Raw genomic sequence first — 18,857 nt, forward strand, 5'->3', positions numbered from 1 at the left:
AATATTTACCTGTACAGCATTCTTCACATGGGTAATAATGTTTCCACCTTTCTTCGCTGGTTTTGAGCTGGCGTCAGATTTCGACCGCGGCCGAATGGCATCAAACACCGACGCCGATCCTTTTTTTGGTGACTGGCTCTCCGAATTACTGCCCGAATCTTCTCCACATTTCCGCTTGTCCTTGAAATTGGATTTGATTATAGGCGGTGTAGTTCGACCACTCCTGGACTGACCCCAAGTACCTGAGAATGACCGAAGAGGAAATACGTTTTAGGCCCGTCACATATTGGAAGCGTGGTCGCGCGACCTTTAGACGCAATGTACACTGGTGAAACGTGTTTCCTATGTCAATTCACAGTGAGTTTCATGAAACTCGGTTTCACCAGTGTGTACTGCTTGACCTTATGTAGGGGTTTCATGAAACTTGAAACGCGTTTCACTAGTGTGCGTTACGCGGTTACGCCTGAGTAGCGCGTAGTGGCCTTAAAAACCAAACCTATGGAAATGATAGTGTCTAATTTAAAGAGAGCCTGTATCATTTTCAGACGACTACGCTTCTAACGTCTGACGGACCTTATTGTGTTGAACAGAATAACTGAACAAGTAAACATATTAAAATACGATCCTAAGCTGTATTTTCCAATTAGAAACTGAAACGGTTTTCCCTCGATTTTCCAATGGTTTCGACAGGCGCTACCACGCGAAATGATAAACTACTTTACTACTAATATACAACTTACCTCTTATTGAGAAACAAGACCACTGAGAAGTTAGCAAGGCTTTTTCTTTAACTAAAAATTCCTGGCTGAATATTTTCTTTTTACGAAAAAACTTACCAGAACGCTGTCGATGTTGGCTCCCTGACTACCTCCTATTGAGAAACAAGACCACTGAGAAGTTAGTAAGAAGAGGCTTTTTCTTTAACTAAAAATTCCTGGCTGAATATTTTCTTTTTACGAAAAAACTTACCAGAACGCTGTCGATGTTGGCTCCCTGAGTTACTATTGTCGACATCTTCTGTTACTATGGTGGGAAGTCCTTGAGAGTGTGAAGCAAGCTCCTGAGGAATAGAAATAAACATTAAGCTTTATTGGATGTCAATAGTGAATGCGATATAGGGCCGAACGGGTAGGTCATTATGTCATAGGCGTTTTTTATGTCATTGCTTTACTTGTATTAGTTTAGTCGGGAACTGAAAATTCAAACTGTAGGTGTGCGGACAAAAGGGGTCGCAGTTTGTTTACATTTGAAAACATTGTTGCTTTAAAGCCGCGGCGGGCGTCAAGCCCGAAATTTTAGCGGGCCAAAACCTCCCCCTTAAGTTATAAAAAGACTTATTAAAAGTTAAAAGAGAGGAGGCATTGCAAAAGAGGATCGTAGTAACGTTGACAATACCCACAAAACTTGTGAAGAGGCTCCATTACCATTAGTTTAAAAAATATTCAAATGGAATTTAGTGAGAGACAAAATTTATTGCTGTTCATTCCGAAACCTTTACTAAGTACTGTTACTACTCAATGTATTAATATTAGTTTCGATTCTGACTTCTGAGATAAAGAATAAAATGTATTATTTTCCTCCCAAGATCCCCAAGTATTATCTTTGTACTGGCCGCGAGAGAGATTCAAATACTTGTGCGTTTGGGTAGTTTGTGTCGTTTGGGGCATAGATTTTTCTTACATTATTTGTATTTTCTTACAATTGTATATTTTTCCAAAGTTTTTCGGTTCGGACATTTTCAACAAAGTTCTTTTGCCGTTTTTATTTCGTAATAATGAAATAGCTGCCATATTCGAGTTGTGTGTCGTCGAATATCCATACTGTAGTATAATCCTCGTTAGATGAACGAAAAGAGACACAATCTCAATTAGGTGCTGGGTCAACACAAAAACACCAAAAAGTAACCAGTTGAAATATCTACAGGCAAATTACAAGTTTTTTTTTTGTGGAGATCGAACCCGGGACCTTCTGTTTGGCAAGCAAGAACGTTACCACTGGACCAGTAAGTTTGTTTTCTCTCTTATCTCAGTCATAAAAATACTCATATTGCACCAGAGAGGGTAAGCAGTTTTAATGAATGCTAAATCAACAAAAACCTGACAAAGTACAATGGTGCTTGGAAGGAAATCTTCTAGACATTGTTATTTTTCTATAGAACACTCAAGTTTACACTTAGCCTGTCAGACTTTTGAGTATTATCTTTGTACTATAAAATCACACTTCATAACAACAAGCCGACCTTATGACTTGTTTCAAATTAGTCGTAAGAGTATGACTGGAATGCACATTTCAATTTCAGTCGTTGAGTACAATTCTAGCAGTACATATGACTTGGGAATTGGTTTCAAAGACGGGGGAACTTCGGTTTGAATTCCAAAAGTGTCGTGGAAAAATTGAGTAGACCCTTCTACCCTTCTTACGTGCTTTTATATCATTTAAGATCTCCGATGGAAAAATTGAGTAGACCCATCTACCCTTCTTAAGTGCTTTTATATCATTTAAGATATCCATTTGTGTGGTTCAAATCTTGAAACTAAGTTTTCAGCTACGATTGACTTGAAACTTGATCTTATTTGAGCAGTATAATATGGACTATTACTTATTAGTCCTATTACACATACTCTTATTAAGCACTTTAATTTTGTTATTGTTAATTGTGTTTCCCATAATGATAGATTTAGGTATTTTGTAATTTTTTATTGATTTTGTTTCTATTTTTTATTTTATTTTACAATAAAATATGTAGATAGGCCAAACAATTAGACATTTAGAATGAATCTTCATAGTTACCAAGGCCTAAATATGGTTGGTATCAAATGCTGGGAATTGACTATCAGGTCATTTTCCTAATCTTAAATATTTACCTGTACAGCATTCTTCACATGGGTAATAATGTTTCCACCTTTCTTCGCTGGTTTTGAGCTGGCGTCAGATTTCGACCGCGGCCGAATGGCATCAAACACCGACGCCGATCCTTTTTTTGGTGACTGGCTCTCCGAATTACTGCCCGAATCTTCTCCACATTTCCGCTTGTCCTTGAAATTGGATTTGATTATAGGCGGTGTAGTTCGACCACTCCTGGACTGACCCCAAGTACCTGAGAATGACCGAAGAGGAAATACGTTTTAGGCCCGTCACATATTGGAAGCGTGGTCGCGCGACCTTTAGACGCAATGTACACTGGTGAAACGTGTTTCCTATGTCAATTCACAGTGAGTTTCATGAAACTCGGTTTCACCAGTGTGTACTGCTTGACCTTATGTAGGGGTTTCATGAAACTTGAAACGCGTTTCACTAGTGTGCGTTACGCGGTTACGCCTGAGTAGCGCGTAGTGGCCTTAAAAACCAAACCTATGGAAATGATAGTGTCTAATTTAAAGAGAGCCTGTATCATTTTCAGACGACTACGCTTCTAACGTCTGACGGACCTTATTGTGTTGAACAGAATAACTGAACAAGTAAACATATTAAAATACGATCCTAAGCTGTATTTTCCAATTAGAAACTGAAACGGTTTTCCCTCGATTTTCCAATGGTTTCGACAGGCGCTACCACGCGAAATGATAAACTACTTTACTACTAATATACAACTTACCTCTTATTGAGAAACAAGACCACTGAGAAGTTAGCAAGGCTTTTTCTTTAACTAAAAATTCCTGGCTGAATATTTTCTTTTTACGAAAAAACTTACCAGAACGCTGTCGATGTTGGCTCCCTGAGTTACTATTGTCGACATCTTCTGTTACTATGGTGGGAAGTCCTTGAGAGTGTGAAGCAAGCTCCTGAGGAATAGAAATAAACATTAAGCTTTATTGGATGTCAATAGTGAATGCGATATAGGGCCGAACGGGTAGGTCATTATGTCATAGGCGTTTTTTATGTCATTGCTTTACTTGTATTAGTTTAGTCGGGAACTGAAAATTCAAACTGTAGGTGTGCGGACAAAAGGGGTCGCAGTTTGTTTACATTTGAAAACATTGTTGCTTTAAAGCCGCGGCGGGCGTCAAGCCCGAAATTTTAGCGGGCCAAAACCTCCCCCTTAAGTTATAAAAAAGACTTATTAAAAGAGAGGAGGCATTGCAAAAGAGGATCGTAGTAACGTTGACGATACCCACAAAACTTGTGAAGAGGCTCCATTACCATTAGTTAAAATAAAAAATATTTAAATGGAATTTAGTGAGAGACAAAATTTATTGCTGTTCATTCCGAAACCTTTACTAAGTACTGTTACTACTCAATGTATTAATATTAGGAACATATATCGTTAATTTTTCAATTGTAGCTGGTGGAAATTTGCAAAGAATCACACCCTTAACTCCCTGTTTTAGGATAGAATTTCCAAGCATTCCTTCGTAAGCACATCCGGCATTCATTCGAAGTGCCCTAGCTGGGAACGATGTGGGATGAGGGCAACTTGTTAATACAATATCAAAGGGTTTTTTTTTTTTTTTTTTATCAACTGAGAATACTGGGATTAGCTGTTTCGGACAACATCCGCTAGGGTTAAGAACTTTACATTCAAACTTTACAAACATACAATCAAAAGTTCAAAACAACTTTACAAACGTACATTCGAACGTTCCCAAAGCTTTTGCCTTAGCGATATTTTCGTTTAGGCCGAAGCTCTTTGTCTGTAGCTCTTTAACAGATTTGTGCTTGGAAAAAAAAAAAAAAAAAAAAAAAGGTATTTCGATTCTGACTTCTGAGATAAAGAATAAAATGTATTATTTTCCTCCCAAGATTCCCAAGTATTATCTTTGTACTGGCCGCGAGAGAGATTCAAATACTTGTGCGTTTGGGTAGTTTGTGTCGTTCGGGGGCATATATTTTTCTTACATTATTTGTATTTTCTTACAATTGTATATTTTTCAAAAGTTTTTCGGTTCGGACGTTTTCAACAAAGTCCCTTTGCCATTTTTATTTCGTAATTATTAACTGCTACATTAGCCTCGTTTGTGTCGTAGTATGCCCCTCGTCAGATGAACGAAAAAAGACACCATCTCATTTAGGTGCTGGGTCAACACGAGAACACCAAAAAGTAACCAGTTGAAATATCCACAGGGCAAATTACGAATACTTTTTGCTTTCTATTATTAATGGTGGAGATCGAACCCGGGACCTTCTGTTTGGCAAGCAAGAACGTTACCACTGGACCAGTAAGTTTGTTTTCTCTCTTATCTCAGTCATTTTGGGTCGTCTTGAAAAATAATATCCAAAACATCCATAAAATGTTAGTGGGTCATTAACTCATTAACACTTCATATAGGCCGAAGCTCTTTGTATGTAGCTCTTTAACAGATTTGTGCTTGAAAAAAAAAAGAAAAGAAAAAAACATAAAACGTTAGGGGATGTTATTACTACAGGAGGTTTCATTTTAAAGAGAGGGGTTCAATTCAATTTGAAGGAAAGCTCTCAGTAGGAACACTGTGATAGTACATTTGTACATTTCAGCAGAAAGGACAGCTTGGCACGCAACGGCACATAGTCGTAAAATACTCCAAAAGTACCCATACACTAAGCCTCGTTTGCACAGGACAAGTAACTTGCATGCAAATGGCATGCTAGCTGGTTACCCCTTCACGCTTGTAATCGACGGACACAGTCGTGCATTACGATCTCAGGAGACCGTAGGAAGGTTGATGCCAAATTTATACCCATATCATCATACACCCAACCCGAGCGCAAAAAAAAAAAATCCTGGTTACCTATACCTCTCAAGAGTAGCGATTGCCAACCTAAGAAGTAGTCCTTCCGCGGAATTTGGGAAGGCCTTCAAATTCCACTAATATTCCCAGCAGCGAAAAGCGATTTGAAGAGAGAATAAATCTAACTATGTTCCGCCCCTTTAAAAAAAAAAGAGAGAGTGAGACAGAGGGAGAGAGAGAGAAAGGTTGGGAATCGCTGATCTGGGTCATAACCCGCATGCACCACGGAAAATTTGAGGTTTCATTTTAAGGAAAGGGGTTCAATTCAATTTGAAGGAAAGCTCTCAGTAGGAATACTGTGATAGTACATGAAGTACATTTCAGCAGATAGGACAGCTTGGCACGCAACGGCACATAGTCGTAAAATACTCCAAAAGTACCCATACACTAACACTCGTATTTATGAACAAGAATGATCGTTCTTAGATCAGTCTCAAGTCAAAATTGACCAATCAAATGCCTTGAGACTATGCTTGGCACGAACTTAAGAGCCAGCATTTTGTTCATAAATATGGGTGTTAGCCTCGTTTACACAGGACGAGTAACTTGCATGCAAATGGCATGCTAGCTGGTTACCCCTTCACGCTTGTAATCGACGGGCACAGTCGCGCATTACGATCTCAGGAGACCGTAGAAAGGTTGATGCCAAATTTATACCCATATCATCATACACCCAACCCGAGCGCAAAAAAAAAAAAAAATCCTGGTTACCTATACCTCTCAAGAGTAGCGATTGCCAACCTAGGAAGTACATAGTCCTTCCGCGGAATTTGGGAAGGCCTTCAAATTCCACTAATATTTCCAGCAGCGAAAAGCGATTTGAAGAGAGAATAAATCTAACTACGAGTATGTTCCGCCCTTTAAAAAACAAGCTGGGTCCGTCCCTCCGGGAATTTTTTAGCCCGTAGTTTATTCGATCGTGATTAGAGAAAATCAGTACCTATGTACCTACCTAATTTGTTTAATATTCAGTTTATTATCATTCTTGATTTGATTTTTCGATTTTACTTTCATGTAATGTTTTAAAATCAAGACTAGAGCCTGTTCTCCCTTTATTCCTTTAAGTCTCCCATCCATTTATTGGCCTTGCTTAACATAGGTGACGTTAAAACCGGTTTTAAAATAACGACTCAAGTGTTATCTAAAACTTTCTCGCTTTAAGTTCATAGGTCATCGCGACAAATTTCAAGATCAGAGCTCATTTGTGTGAGAAAATGTGAAAAAAATCCCCCAAAAACCAGTTTTTTTTTTCTTTTTTTTTGTTTTGTTTTGGCTTTTTGGTTCTCTGGACAAAATTTGCACCACCACTTTCGTGTTCCTGGTAAAAAGACCTTTAATTTAAAAAATCCCCCAAAAAACAGTTTTTTTTTTTTTGTTTTTTGGCTTTATGGTTTTCTGGACAAAATTTGCACCACCATTTTCGTGTTCCTGGTAAAAAGACCTTTAATTTGATATATAGGTCGACCAGGTTTGGATAAGTCCTTCTATGGGGACAGACAGACAGACAGACCGAGCGAGCGAGCGAGTGACAGACACCGAGGCGAATACAATAGTCCGTCCCTTATACCTTTTTATTACTATTGTAATAGTAAAGGGAGGACGGACTAAAAAGAGAGAGTGAGACAGAGGGAGAGAGAGAGAAAGGTTGGGAATCGCTGATCTGGGTCATAACCCGCATGCACCACGGAAAATTTCGTCAAATTCGGTTAGTACATTTTTCTACTGATCTGGTGTATGCGCTTTAGGAGAATTACTTAGATACTGAACACAGAAGGACAAATCTGTCTTGAGTCTTGGTCTCTAGTAGGTGTTAATTTTATTCTGACATTCAAATCGAGCTGCTCAGTGGAAGCGACAAAAAACTTGGGGATAAAATAAAGGGGGGGTCTACCATCATTATGGGGAATGATTCCAATAATATTGCAAAAAAAAAAAAATCTTGTCCAAGCGCAAAGGACAAAATTTTCATATCCCCGAAGTAAACATCATAGGTTCCGCTACTTACGGAAGCAAAAAAAAAGCCCAATAGATTAAAAAGCGACACTCACAGCAAAACAAATTCCTCAATTGTCATTCAATGTCAATTATCTCACTACACAGATGTTCACTGGACACTACACTGGAGTGGGATGGGTACTCATTGAAAATCAGAGTCAAAATGTTAAATTTGCAGCTTTGATAAAAATTAATTTTAGTTCTTTTACAAAGAATACAAAATGTTTCTAATACTTCACATCCTATCCATTTTCAGCGACAATACAAGACTGGATACTTTGAGAACAAAATATTTATGTAAACTGTAAAATTCAATATCTATGGTTTTTGTTTATATTTTAAAATCTACTGGTAGCACACTTTGAGAAAAATTAATTTTAGTTCTTTTACAAAGAATACAAAATGTTTCGAATACTTTACATCCTATCCATTTTCAGCGACAATACAAGAGAAAGACTGATACTTTGAGAACAAAATATTTATATAAACTGTAAAATTCAAAATCCATGTTTTTTGTTTATATTTTAAAATCTACTGGTAGCACGCACTTTTTTTCACAAAACATACTTGAACTCGGAAAGAAAAAGTTGAAAATTATTTATGTCAAACGACGTGTTATTTTACCCATGTCTCAAACACAACGTACCTACTAGCATGTGTGTATAATGTTGGTGTTATTGAATGAAAACTGTTTCTACGTAGCTTAGCACACTGAATAGGGAATGGTCAGAGACTAAAGATGTTAACAATATCTGTAAACAACGTATCTTTCTATCCAAGTTAAAAATAACTTTGTGAATAAATATAAATAATTAGGCATTGTTTATCCACCCATATTATAGGGTATGAAAAACTTGGGTGACAATATTACGACTACAAGCCATCTTGATTTATAATTACAGACACATTGGACATTAAAACATTGGTTTGGTGCCATATGAATATCAAAAATTTCGCATTCTGTGCAAACAAATTACATTAAAGAGGAGCGGAGAACTCTTGTTTCATATTTCACTTCGTTGTACTTTATATTTCTGCTTATGTGACGATACATTTGATATGGCTCGTATATAGGGACGAATGCATAGAGCACAGAAAAACACTCATATTGCACCAGAGAGGGTAAGCAGTTCTAATGAATGCTAAATCAACAAAAACCTGACAAAGTACAATGGTGCTTGGAAGGATATCTTCTAGACATTGTTATTTTTCTATAGAACACTCAAGTTTACACTTAGCCTGTCAGACTTTAGCTTTCTCACAAGGTATTATAAAATCAACCTGTAGGTTAGGTGGTAGTGTTCTGACATTTTACTTACTCGAATACAAAGATGACCTGCATTACCCGCATAAAATTCACCCGATGTTAGCTAAGTAATAAATTAGATATTAGATTTGATCATATCAAGTATCTACAACTACATTATGACTAAAAATCTAGTATAACTACTTTTAAGCTGTGTCAACACAGTTTTAAGACTGATTTGTGGATACCTATTACCTACGTCACGATTAAAAGTCCACTAACTATTTCGTCTCCAATGGTTAATCAGATCCCAGATAGTATTTTTTGACAACTCAGTATGGAAGACATTTCACGTTCAGAACTTCAGTCGTCAGACTTTTCTCACACCCTGTATGTTTTCCTAGGCGTTCGTAGCTCTTAAGGTGCCTCAACTCCAATGGTTAATCAGATCCCAGATAGTATTTTTTGACAGCTCAGTATGGGAGACATTTCACGTTCAGAACTTCAGTCGTCAGACTTTTCTCACACCCTGTATGTTTTCCTAGGCGTTCGTAGCTCTTAAGGTGCCTCACTTCTCGTTTGAAAACATTTGACGCAGATCTTTCCTTTGTCTGATTACAACCTTGATTCTGGACCGAGTGGCTAGCAGGAAAAGGTACTGGCACCATGAGAGTGGAATAGGGTTCCTGTACTTCTGTTGGCAGAGGTTCTTGCACATGGTAATGGGGTTGGGTAACGGACTGGCTTCTCTGCCAAATAGTGTCTGGAGGGGAAATATGCTGAATCTGCCCCATTTGTAACTGGTTTTCTTTTATGCCTCTTCCAAGGTATCATGATTTTTATTTTTCTTCTTTTTTTTCCCTTTAAATATGCTGGTAGTTGCTACATCTTCCACATTTGTTACTGGTTTTCTTTTGTTATTCTTTCTGGTATCATGATTTTTATTTTTCTTCTTTTTTTTTTCTTTCCAATGGCTATTATTTTCTTCAACATGTTTACTTATTTACTACAGTACATAATTTGCCTGGCTGCTCTTCTTCTAAGTATTTTTACATGGTTGTACTTAACTTGAAATTTCTGTTTGTTTGTAATGTTGGTTTGTTTATTTTCCTTGAAGATGGCTAGAGGGTTGTTTGTTTGGCACGTTTGGTTCATTTTTGAACCCAAGAAAATCTATCATAATTTCATAATGAACGAGTTTACTATCAGAAAATGGTTGACATCAGTGACTGTGGTGCGTTGGATAGACCGGTATTCGTTCTGTCACTGAGGTTAAGCAACGTCGAGAATGGTCGGTATTTTTGAATAAATTTAGGAGTTTCGTTTTGAATTGTTTAGGAGAAAAAACCACGTATAAGTAAATTGAGCCATTCTGTATTATCCTAAACGACAAACAAACTTGCAATTATGTATGTTATAATTTATGACGATAAGGATTTGTTTTCACTGGGCATTGCAATGTCGGCAAATAATTGCAAATTGGACAACTCAGCATTCTTTGACATATTTTTCCAGTTCTAGGTAACCAAGGAGGTATGTCGTATTATTTGCTATTTTTGTTTATTGTGTGATTCCGAATCAGATAAATAAATTATCAACATCATTGCCGACCAATCAATTTCTTTAACCTAACAATTGGAATGTTGATTAATAGAAAACAGACTCAGGGAAACTATCTACTTATTTGATAAATATTTAGATGCTGTAATATGGTTTTTAATAGTAGGTATTAATTTTGAATATTTACACTGGATTGCGTACCTACTCGCACCATCGTAGTCAGTAATGGTCGGTAAGTTAGCATATCATGCAAAATGCAAGGATAATTTCCCCCATCAGACGAGCTATGATTTGTTTCCTTCTCCCTTGAATAAAATTCAACAATCCCTCGTGCTGAAAACCATCAAGTCCCTTTATAATACAACTATATTATATAATAATACAACTAGCGAGTTAGGGTAAACAGCTCAAGCCAAATGATTAATATTGGATTAGTAAAATGAGAGCGGGAGAGAAGAAAATGGACTTACCGATTTGGACCCATTACAACTGACATTATCGGACGTGCGTCGGACCCAGAGTTCCTCCCCGGAGTCATATTCTATCGTGGAAGTAGAGGATGCCTGAGATTTCATTTCTACTAGAGAACTATCGAAGAAGTATCTGTCAATGCGGGGGGAAGTGGCTCTACTGCGAGGTGGAGAGATGATGTCTGTGGTTGAGATACTCTTGGGATTTCTAAACAACTCCACCAGGGACAGAGGCTTCTTGGCGTTCCCGCCACCTCCGCCTGAACTCTCATTGGTCGGTGGACACATTCGAGATTCACTAGAGTTGTGTGATGATTCCTGAGACGGTGTGTCAGATTCCTGAGGTGACTTGTTATCGTGTTCATTCCCCTCGTCTTCTTCACGACATTGCGATAATCTTCTGACCGTGTACTGATGTCTTGATGGTAGTCGGTTCACATGTCTCAGGAAGTAATGTTTGAACCAGAGATTGTCTGGACCGTTTGCATTCTGAGTGATAATCTCCTTGAGAGCATCCAATGAGTTGATGGTATTGTACGTGGTATCCTCACGACTGTCATTGCCATCGGATCTACTATTGTCACTATCATCAGAATCACTCCCCGCGGTGTCTACAAAGTTCTCATTTTCAATGTCACCATTGCTCATATTTTATCAAACAAGGAGATAGACAGGCCGGCATCAAAAACTTCCTTTATAATGTTCGTCTACTTTTTTTTATTTTGGTGCTGCTTTCAAAAAATCTCCTCTATAGGGAAGGAAATTCAGTTTATTATTTTTCCACACATACCCTGGCCTTGTTATTTATAATGCTTTTCCATGTTGTTTTGTTTTCAACAGATCCGTGTCACTATCATCTCCAGAATCACTCCCCGCGGTGTCTACAAAGTTCTCGTTTTCAATGTCACCATTGCTCATATTTTATCAAACAAGGAGATAGACAGGCCGGCATCAAAAACTTCCTTTATAATGTTTGTCTACTTTATTTATTTTGGTGCTGCTTTCAAAAAATCTCCTCTATAGGAAAGGAAATTCAGTTTATTATTTTTCCACACATACCCTGGCCTTGTTATTTATAATGCTTTTCCATGTTGTTTTGTTTTCAACAGATCCAGGTTCGGCCGATCAAAAAATAACAATAAAAAGCATTATAAATACCAAGATACAAGGTCACTGCATTCAACAATAGTAGGCTACAAACATCTTAAGTCCACTCCCTATGATCAGAGAATAATAAAATATGTTATTCTCTTAACATTGAAGCATTCAGTATGTCAGTACCAGAAGGTACCTATGGTCGGAGATTATTTTCCAAACATGATATACAATTATGTACTTGTATTAGTTCATGAAGTTTTTACTTCTCATACAACTGAGAGTTGATAGATGATTGGTGGTGGAGTTGATGGTGATGAAGAATTAAGGGATCCCTAGATTCCCTACTAACTTAAATGTTTAATAATTTAAATGCAGTTTCTTTGTGTTATTATGTCACAACTTTAGTGCTCACTGCAGCATTGTAGGATTTTCCCAATATCTCAATAGTCCTAAACTAAACGAAATAGGATCGTCTTCTAAAATGGGTCATAATATGTCCTGAAAATGTTGTGAGAAACTTTTAACAGCACTACATGTCATCAGTGCTATGTACCATACTACATTGGTGGTCCTTATTTTATGACAATTTTACTTAGGTAGGTAGGTACTTACTTATTATACTATTTTAATTATTTTTACTTTTTATATCTCTAAACTGGGGCATGTCCCATCAATTTGTAAGAATAAATAAATTTTGTTTAGGGGGGGGCTTCTATCTCCCACAAAGCAATCTTGGGTATGTACCAAGGACCCATGAGCCAAACATTTAGGGCAGGAGCCCTGCTTACCTCTTATTTAGGGGGTCTCTGGAGCCCACTGAACCACTGTATACAGGGTAGAGATTATTTTCCAAACATGATATAAAATTATGTACTTGTAATAGTTCATGAAGTTTTTACTTCTCATACAACTGAGAGTTGATAGATGATTGGTGGTGGAGTTATGGTGATGAAGAATTAAGGGATCCCTAGATTCCCTACTACCTAACTTAAATGTTTAATAATGTAAATGCAGTTTCTTTGTGTTATTATGTCACAACTTTGGTACTCACTGCAGCATTGTAGGATTTTCCCAATATCTAATAAGTCCTAAAATCCAATGTTTACCTACCATGCTGGCACCGATCGCTATGCGCATTTATATGTCATAGCTACTCATTTTCCTCACGAGGCTGAGTGGGCCCCGCAACAGCCAGTCATGGAATCAATCATTGGCATGATACAAATTTCTTGACCCCGCCGGGAATCGAACCCGGGTCTCCCGCGTGCAAGGCGAGCACAGGTGACCCCTGGCCGTGGGAGCTGACTTAATGTTTAATAATAATAAAGTTACAGAATTATTTCACTAAAGAAAAGTTCTTGTAAGAAAAATCTTAAGTAAGTATATTGGTAATGAACTTATGTATTGAACCTTTGTATTCAAGAAAGAAAGCTTGTTTTAGTTTAGTAAGAATTTTGCTTTGAATGGTACTTAGTCAGAACTTGGGCCTGAAATTATGTTCCTTTTTTTATTCATTCACCCAGGTGACTAAATATTTTCATATATCATATCCAGTCTATGAGCACCATAACCATAAAAAGTTCCTGAAATCACACAGAATTATTTCACTAAAGAAAAGTTCTTGTAAGAAAAATCTCAAGTATATTGGTAATGAACTTATGTATTGAACCTTTGTATTCAAGAAAGAAAGCTTGTTTTAGTTTAGTAAGAAAGTTTAGTAAGAAATTTGCTTTGAATGGTAGTCAGAACATGGGCCTGAAATTATGTTCCTTATTTTATTCATTCACCCAGGTGACTAAATATTTTCATATATCATATCCAGTCTATGAGCACCATAACCATAAAAAGTTCCTGAAATCACACTTCCAAATCCTACTCAGTACCCATCCATTCAAAAAAGATTAAAGGAGCTATTGATTGAGAGTTAAAAAGAAATTTCATGAAAACTTCCACTCATAATCTCATAAATTTTGTAATTCTATGCATACCTATGCCAAATTAACCTAGCAAAACTTGGTGTTTTATTCAACATAGCTATGATTTTATTGGATGTTGTGAAATGAAACTGAAACTTTTTATTTAGGTACCTACCTATTGAATGTAATTAATTTTTTAATGAGATTATTAGACTCATTTTAGGAAACTATTTCATACTGTTCATTCAAATAAGTAATGGAAGATAGATTTCAATGGACATTGGAATAAGCACATTACTTTATTATTAAAATAAATTCTAACTAAATAGACTGACTTGTTTAATTTAAATTGGATGATGTAACTAACTACATAAGCTGTCAAAGAAAGCTAAGCTTTGGAATGATACTTAATGTAAGTGCATGGTGTAAACTTACAAAGCATTGCATAAAACCTCAAAGCAGTGTGTAAGGGCTATAGAGTCCAGAAATGGCAAAATATTTATTGGTTGTCACGGTAACTTGCAGTGCCAAGAGATTATGAATATTGACTCTATGACAAATCTGTTTAACAAACAGATGATTTTTGGAAGATTGCATATTCTTTTGACAATAAGTAATTTGACGGGACATACCTATGCCAAATTAACCTAGCAAAAATTGGTGTTTTATTCAACATAGCTATGATTTTATTGGATGTTGTGAAATGAAACTGAAACTTTTTATTTAGGTACCTACCTATTGAATGTAATTAATTTTTTAATGAGATTATTAGACTCATTTTAGGAAACTATTTCATACTGTTCATTCAAATAAGTAATGGAAGATAGATTTCAATGGACATTGGAATAAGCACATTACTTTATTATTAAAATAAATTCTAACTAAATAGACTGACTTGTTTAATTTAAATTGGATGATGTAACTAACTACATAAGCTGTCAAAGAAAGCTAAGCTTTGGAATGATACTTAATGTAAGTGCATGGTGTAAACTTACAAAGCATTGCATAAAACCTCAAAGCAGTGTGTAAGGGCTATAGAGTCCAGAAATGGCAAAATATTTATTGGTTGTCACGGTAACTTGCAGTGCCAAGAGATTATGAATATTGACTCTATGACAAATCTGTTTAACAAACAGATGATTTTTGGAAGATTGCATATTCTTTTGACAATAAGTAATTTGACGGGAAAAAGTAGAACAATAGGTTATAGGGGGTAATGAAGATATATAAATTGTTATCATTAGTATTCAACATCAAAAAAAATTTTCCTTAGGAGTAATCTCCTTGTAGAAGTATCCGGAGCAATGGAATTTCAAATTTTAGCACACCTAGTTACCATTTCTAATAGCAACTGTTTTTTTTTTCCAAGTCATTTATGTTTCACATTTCAATAAAATCAATTGAACCCCAGTAAGGATTTATGTCTACTTCAATCACACAGGTACCTGTATTTCCATAACAAAACTGGGTAACTATGATTTCATTAGGTAAATAGTTCAATGTTTTTAACTATACAAATCAATTTTCAGAACACCACTGTCTCAATTAATGCACCCCAGTCTGGAATTTATAACTGGCAACTTCAAAAATGTCTTTTATTGTGTGTCAACTATCAAAGATCTAAAGAGTGATTTGATGGCTAGGGTAAAATAAGGCCTTGAAGACCAAATGGACCCAAAATGTAGAAGCTAGTTTGGGGCTCTGATAGGGGATGGTTGAGAGGAAAAATCTCCATTTATAAAATACTCATTTATACAAGTGATCAAGAGTGAATCCGACTTTTCTTTCTCTTTGCCGAAGCGGCCTTTCCGTCCGTAAAGGTGTGTGTCCAAAAATAGTCAATTGGCCATCGATCGTTGTCGATCAACATCGATTTACATCGATCAATGTCGATTTACATCGATCGACGGCCATCGACTGTGTTTTTCCCTCAAACAAAATTGATTTCTCTTAAAATTGTGCGATATTGCTCTTCGATACTGGAATTTCCGTACACTGTTGTCAGAGCTGACAGAGTCGTAAGTACTAAGTAAGCCGGTACATCAATCGACCATGTTCTTACAACGCTACACGCATAGCATAAATAATATTTTTAAGCTTTGCATTTATTCCTAAACACGTTCTATTATTATTATTATCAAGTAAACAAGTATGAAATAATGAACGCGGGCGCGTCCACGGATTTTATGGGCAAAAACAGCACTTTAAACCGTATGTTTGGAGCCAAACAAGACAATTTGACCAATTACTTGCTCTCATTACGCCTCGCCTTGGGCGGAGATTTTTTTTTATTTTTTTTTTTATGGGTAATAATTTGTAAGTAATTTAAGATTTTCTCTGACACATATGCAGACATGAAGAAAAGAGCAGAATGGAGAGCTATAAGAAACAGATGATGATTTTCTCTCTCTATGTTTTGTAGTGTACCTACTTGTAGGCACAAGACAGACTTGCAGGAGTTTCCTCCCCCCCCCCCGGGCCTTTTTTTTAAGATTGGAAGAGGGGCGGGTTGGGAAGGAGGGGTTTCCTCCCCCCCCCCCGGGCTTTTTTTATATTTTTTATTGTTAAGTATCAAAGGTCCCTCTCCACTCATCCAAGTATCCACTCATACCTAGGTACCTAAACGAAATAGGATCTTCTTCTAAAATGGGTCATAGGTATGTCCTGAAAATGTTGTGAGAAACTCTGACAGCACTACATGTCATCAGTGCTATGTACCATACTACATTGGTGGTCCTTATTTTATGACAATTTTACTGAGGTACTTATTATACTATTTTAATTATTTTTACTTTTTATATCTCTAAACTGGGGCATGTCCCATCAATTTGTAAAAATAAATAAATTTTGTTTAGGGGGGAGGGGGCTTCTATCTCCCACGCAGCAATCTTGGGTATGTACCAAGAACCCATGAGCCAAACATTTAGGGCAGGAGCCCTGCTTACCTCTTATTTAGGGGGTCTCTGGAGCCCACTGAACCACTGTATACAGGGTGTCCCTATAGTAGATTGAGTCTCTACTGCTTGTACCTAAACAGACTGAAAGCTGTTTAGGGTCATTTTATAACATTTTTCAAGCTTCTGTGCTTGCATAGAAACCCAAATTTTATTTCAAAAAATTAAAGAGTAGAGCTAAGGGTAAGCAGTTAAACCATTTTGGATGTCAAAGGGCAAAAGAATAAAGAACCCCTTCCTCCAAGACTACAAGAAAAGAAGATAATATGCGGATTTGCGGAATAGGAAAACCCTGAACTTCAAAAAGATTGATTGTCCTAAGGATAAGCAGTTAAACCATTTTGGATGTCAAAGGACTATTTTGCAAAAGAATAAGGAACCCCTTCCTCCAAGACTACAAGAAAAGAAGATAATATGCGGATTTGCGGAATAGGAAAACCCTGAACTTCAAAAAGATTGATTGTTGCATGTAAATTTAAACAAACCTCAGTACCTCAGTTTAAATTGACAGTTAGAAAGAAGAGATACCATTGCATTGTTCAGCTACCAGCTACACATTTTTGGTTCACTCCATTTTCAGGTATTTTCTAAAATCTCACAAATTGGAAATATTTAGGTCTGTCATTCATTTATTTCTTTTGAATAAGTACCTAATTATTTTATTGGTTGCTCCAAAATTCAACAGAAAACAAAAAGGAAAGTTGGTAAAAAGTCACGGACACGGACACATTTTGGTTCCAGGCTTCCTCACAAATTGGAAATATTTAGGTCTGTCATTCATTTATTTCTTTTGAATAAGTACCTAATTGGTTTTATTGGTTGCTCCAAAATTCAACAGAAAACAAAAAGGAAAGTTGGTAAAAAGTCACGGACACGGACACATTTTGGTTCCAGGCTTCCAGCGGTTAGCGATTTCTCGAGATTTCAACGGTTGTTTCGAATGTTACATTCTTTTTCAGTTATGGCAATAAAAACAACACTTTTGTTAGCGGATTTAATTAAACTTCAATAAAAATTACCATTTTTAGCCTTTTCGTAAGAAAAAATTAGAAAACTGAAACTTTTGAAATTAAAATCAGCACTTTCCACAAAAAATTTGCACATTTTAGGGTGTGTTTATGAACAGGGCTGAGATGAGCTCGGACGACGTGAGATAGCTGTCCCGGCGGCAATTTTTAAAATTCATTTTATATTTATTTTTGTTTGCTTTGTAATTTGCTTGTTTTTAATAGCTAATATAAATGAAAAGTATAATATAAACGTGCAAACTAAAGATAAAAAGTAAAAAATGAATTCAGATTGTACAAGTTGCGGAAAAAAAAATCAAAAATTCGAATTTCCCGCCAACTTTACACGCAAAAAGTCCGACGATGTCCTACGGTGGCCCTGTTCATAACCACGGCCTTATCGTAGTAAAATTTGAATTTTCGCGCTTCTGTTTGTTTACAAGTCAGAGATTGCGCATTCGCGAAAAATGGCCGCAAGGCTTCACTTTTTGATCAAAAATGCCCCTGATCCACTGCATATTAACCTCTTTGATCGGCCTTGAATGGAATGCGGAAAGCGGCCATCATAATTCGCAGGGGTCATTGACCTCTTATATCCCCTTGAAGTGTGTATTGCATGTTGCATACTTCGTTTCTCCCGAGACTGATCTAATGAATTTATTTTGGCATTACCTTCGGAACTACTCAACGGATTTTGCTGAAATTTTGAAGGGACCTAAAAAAAAGATTCCTCCCTCGACAAAATCCTGGGATACGGCCCTAGTCCTAGATAAGGTGTGCTAATTTTGTTGAGTTCACAGATTCTTGATTTTTAATTAATCGCAATTTCCCGCCCTCTTAAAAGCACACTACATAATTTGGGTTTTATCACCTAGGTACCTATAATACTTATGGGTATGTCAATAA

The 18,857-nt window shown here is 36.6% G+C and overlaps 2 protein-coding genes across 6 annotated transcripts in view; both read right to left on the bottom strand.

The window, feature by feature from the left end:
- LOC108251835 (5'-AMP-activated protein kinase subunit gamma-1) overlaps positions 1 to 1,248 on the bottom strand; it is a 34,648-nt gene extending 33,400 nt beyond the window's left edge. For 2 of the 5 annotated variants that reach the window (XM_026824820.1, XM_017444768.2), the window contains exons 1-2: positions 970 to 1,248; positions 10 to 242 (exon numbers count right to left, since the gene is read on the bottom strand). In XM_026824820.1, the coding sequence (XP_026680621.1) occupies positions 10 to 242; positions 970 to 1,081 (345 nt within the window). In that variant the 5' untranslated portion in view covers positions 1,082 to 1,248. Of the gene's footprint in view, positions 1 to 9; positions 243 to 836; positions 859 to 969 lie in introns of those variants that run through there. The other 3 variants (XM_026824828.1, XM_017444769.2, XM_026824819.1) reach the window with 2 other exon arrangements.
- Positions 1,249 to 2,803: 1,555 nt separating this feature from the next.
- LOC103510889 lies at positions 2,804 to 11,710 on the bottom strand. Its single transcript, XM_026824830.1, has 3 exons — positions 10,977 to 11,710; positions 3,692 to 3,782; positions 2,804 to 3,097 (listed from the first exon to the last, which is right to left on the bottom strand). The coding sequence occupies exons 1-3, from the start codon at positions 11,622 to 11,624 to the stop codon at positions 2,853 to 2,855; spliced, it is 984 nt and encodes a 327-aa protein (XP_026680631.1). The 5' UTR covers positions 11,625 to 11,710; the 3' UTR covers positions 2,804 to 2,852.
- Positions 11,711 to 18,857: the final 7,147 nt, after the last annotated feature.

This window comes from Diaphorina citri, unplaced genomic scaffold (genome assembly GCF_000475195.1).
Source record: "Diaphorina citri unplaced genomic scaffold, Diaci psyllid genome assembly version 1.1 scaffold653, whole genome shotgun sequence".
Lineage (NCBI taxonomy): Eukaryota > Metazoa > Arthropoda > Insecta > Hemiptera > Psyllidae > Diaphorina > Diaphorina citri.